General features: G+C 41.2%; 1 protein-coding gene across 1 annotated transcript in view; it reads left to right on the forward strand.

The window, feature by feature from the left end:
- Positions 1–695, forward strand: part of DGKK (diacylglycerol kinase kappa) — a 436,632-nt gene extending 435,937 nt beyond the window's left edge. The window contains exon 28 of the mRNA XM_042783287.1: positions 631–695. Within this exon, the coding sequence (XP_042639221.1) occupies positions 631–695 (65 nt within the window). The remainder of the gene's footprint in view (positions 1–630) is intronic.
- The last annotated feature ends 3,371 nt before the right edge of the window (positions 696–4,066 follow it).

Raw genomic sequence — 4,066 nt, forward strand, 5'->3', positions numbered from 1 at the left:
CCTCCTGGTTAGCAGTCAAGTGCCTTAGGCACTATGCTACCAGATCTGGGAAATAAGAGGATACCACACATGGACTTGGCTTCCCCTGGGAAGCCTCCTCTCCTGGCAATGCCAATCCTTTGTAACACTGTGTTGAAATATCAACATTTCCCACACCTCATTTGATAAGGCTCTGTGTTGACCACACTTAATAATCCTGAAATGTGGGCAATGACAGATGGTACCTCAAGCAATTTTCTAGAACTTCAATATTTGAGAGGTTAGTGTTTCATTTGTTGGTTGGTTTGTTTTTGAAGAACTGAACTTGCACAGATGTCAAGAGAGAATCTCCTAGACTAAGCTGTATTCTCTCAGGTTTAATCCACCTGGTTTTATTCCCCAAGAATCTACCAGTTAGGAGACCATGGTGTTTGAGAGCCTTTCTGAAGGGGTCAATAGTTGTCCATGGATTAACAGGTTCTGAGAACTCAGCCCATTTACGTTTGGCTCATATGATATAGCTGATTTTCTCTGATGGTTCAGAGGTAGTTGATAACAAACAAATCTCTTTGCACTCTTTAGGGTTCATATATTTGAGCATCTGGCAATGGGGTGATCTCATTATTTGTATACTTATTTTTTTCTTTGAAGGCAATTTGTGGCATCGTAGAAATCGTGAAGATGAAGCAAAAGATGATGCTCCTCCAACACCATAAGACCTCAACTACAGCTATTAAAAGCTGGAAGAACTCACATCTCGAACACTACTACAAAACTCTAAAACCTCAATATAGGCTAGACTAAATTATTTTAGAACAATCATGAGCACCACCAAGAGAGACTTCAACTCTTTACACTAATACATTTTTCCTTGACTCAGTATAGGACTCCTTAGAGGTTTACATTTTCTCATTGGCCAAAGATCCTTGTTCCAAGTTGTCTTTTTCAGTTTTTCTTCTCTTTGTGCATCTCAATCAACTGCAACACTTATTTGGATAAGTTCTTTATGAATAGCCTGGGATCTATAAATGAACTCACCTTTGCAAAGAGTTTGGGAATGGTTTTCTCTGAGTACCAGAAAAAAAATCATTGATGCTAGTGAATAATGAAAGAAAGAAATACTCTCAGGGAGATGAAGAGATGGAGCATGGCAACGATGTCTGCTTGCCTATCCCCCAATCCCTGACAACTGCAGCTTGCAACTTTAGGAGATCTCATCTACTTGGTTGAGTAACATAAGAGCTAGGTCCTGTAGGTTATTCACTTTCCTGTTACAATGACCATGTGAAATGTTTCCTTATAGGTATAGTGATAGCTATCTCTTTGCAAACTCTTTGTTGTTTTCCACATGTGTGTCTTTGTACATGTCCAGGTGGTGCTCTGGTGGCTGAGTGGGCCCATTGGTTGGAACCTGCCCCTATGGTATCCATACAGTCTCCCCTCCTACTGCCTTGATCCTAGGCTGCATGACTCCATGAGTGTTTGCCTGCATTCTTACTGGATTTTTTAACTAAATGTTTTGCTGATGTATACATTATATATAAAGACATAAAGATTTTACACACACACAGAGGGAGAGAGAGAGAGAGACTGAGAATACAATTCAACCTCTAAGTAACCCTATAATTTATTGTGCTAACCCAAGAAGCCTTCCTTACCCTGGTCCCACCCACTCCATCTCCATTAACCTACACACTCACATATATCTCTACCAATTGTCCTAGTTCTTGGTGGAGCTTCTAATCTTTTGGTGCATTTTCAGTGTCTTAGAAGTGGCTGGGACCTACCTGTAGCTCAACTGATTCTAATGCCCCTTCTGAAGCCAGCCACTTGTGTTCCACCTCTACAAGAGTGAAGAGAACAATACTAAAGAGAGGGTAATCCCCAAACATCTGATTTCCATTTAAGAAAAAAAAAAAAAAAAACTAGCTAGCTGCTTGAACAATTTCTCTCAGAAATATCAGCACAAGGCCGGTCCCCATGAGGCGGAGGTTAAAGATGTCCCAAATGTCCAAACTACCATGCCATTCCATCATTTCAAACATTAATTCCTCCTCCTCCTCTTAGTGATCTCCCCTGTCTCAGGGTTCTGTATTTCACTGCAACGCCTCACAGAACTCACAGACACCCAAGGGATCGTCTCATGTAGTAGTGGTGGAGGCTGGCAGGCTGGCAAGTCCCAGGTCCGTGAGTGGATATGGAGGATCCTCCCAATTCTTGGGTTTTGATGAACCTTGATCAGCAGATTAGATGTTGGCTGCTATCCCAAATCCAGGGGTGAGATGAGGATTAGCCAAAACACAAAACCAGAGCAAGAGGGGGGCAAACCTTCCCAGAAGATTCATAGGTATACCGTCAAGGAAGCCAAGGCTGGTGATTTGAATTATACCCTCCAGCAAGGCAGGACTCAAGATACATTCCACCTGGGTTGCTCCAACAGCAATAACCCAAGTGGATGGCTTTAACAATCAGCAGCTCAAGGCAAATCCCACCACAGAGCCGATTGCCAGTCATTATAGGGAATGACTACTACCAGCTGCCCAGCCAAGTTGATACCCAACCTTAACTACCACACTACACCAAACAGGCATGGAAAATAGGGTTTACAATACATCACAGAATGGAGGACAATGGCTAGAAGGGGCATATCAAGCAATTCACTGCATTAGCTCTACAATGGAAAAGATGAGATAAGTATTTAAAATTGATTTAAGCCTCAGAGTAGATTGCCCAATCTTCCTTCCAAGAAGTGCCTGATGAGTTTGAACTGCCAGCCTTCTGGTTAGCAGTCAAATGCCTTAGGTACTAGAATGAGAGCTCCTTATTTAAGCATCAGAATGTGTTAATTTGCTGTATGTACTGGGGTGAGGAATGTACTGTTGCTATGTCTTTGGTTTCACATGCATCACTCTTTTTTCCCCAGGATAAGTTATTAACATCAAATTGATAAGGTCACCATTGAAGCCCACCTAACTTGGCTCCTTTGTGGCTGCACACATTAATACATGCACAAATGGATATTCATAGATTTGGGAATCAAGTTGCATTTTTTTCAGAAGCAAAAAGTCTTCCAAAATAGCTAGCAAATTTAAGGGAGCAGAAGGAAGTCCTGGGAAAGGGTAACCTTATCTTGGCAGTGTTTTGCATTTTTTATCAACAATGACAGTCAGCTGTAATAGAACTCCATCTCTTGTGCTTACTTTACTGAAGTACTAGTGGTCTTTGAACAATGTAATGCTACTGCTGATATATTGTACCATCTGGATTCCTCTCCTACCATGAATCAGAATGATACTGAATGAAGCCACTAGAATTTAGAGCCGGAGTCAGTTCTTGGAGCAGAGTTCATAGGCGATGAGGCCCTGGAGCAGGTGTGGTTTGTTAAATCACTATTAGTTACCAGTGGCTTCCAAAAAAGGAAGACATCTTGATGAGCACCTGTTCTTGGAAACCAAGCAAGAAGTGATCCCTTTCTCTAGGGAGTTCCCTCAACCCCTGAGAGTGTAAAAACCTTACAGGATGTAACTTGTATTAACTTGTAGTTAATACAATTACTTGGAAAGTGGGACCAAACACTAAATATCTATCTCAATTACATTCAGAGACAACATTACAAGCCAAAATGCTGGGGTTTGGTTGCATTTTGGTATCACTTTCTGAGGAATTGATTGGGTGGAGAATTCCCAGCCTGAAGAACAGTAGGGAAGGAAAAAGCCAATTTGGGGGTAGCTACAACTCCTTCTGATGTCAATACTACAGGGAGTCAGCAGCTATCAGTTACCTCTCCAGAAAGGCCCTATGGTGCATCCAATAGTGTAGGGGAAGTATAAAGAAGAGATTCCCAACTTCATAAATTTGCTTAAAAGATGACCATAAGGAGCATCATAATCCTCAGAACACAAGTAGAAGAGCTTAAGTTTCCAAAGAATAGGTAAAATGCTAAAACCAAGGCAATCAAACCCTTTAGCATCATTCTATCCTATTAAAAAAAAAAAAAAAAACTTCAACTGGCTATGTGGTTTGTGGAATTGCATTTGTCTATTTGTCTGCTAATCTGTCATCCATTGCTGTTTTCTATTGTCTGTTT

This window comes from Orycteropus afer, unplaced genomic scaffold (assembly GCF_000298275.1).
Source record: "Orycteropus afer afer isolate SDZICR_OR568_19922 unplaced genomic scaffold, OryAfe1.0 scaffold00831, whole genome shotgun sequence".
NCBI lineage: Eukaryota > Metazoa > Chordata > Mammalia > Tubulidentata > Orycteropodidae > Orycteropus > Orycteropus afer.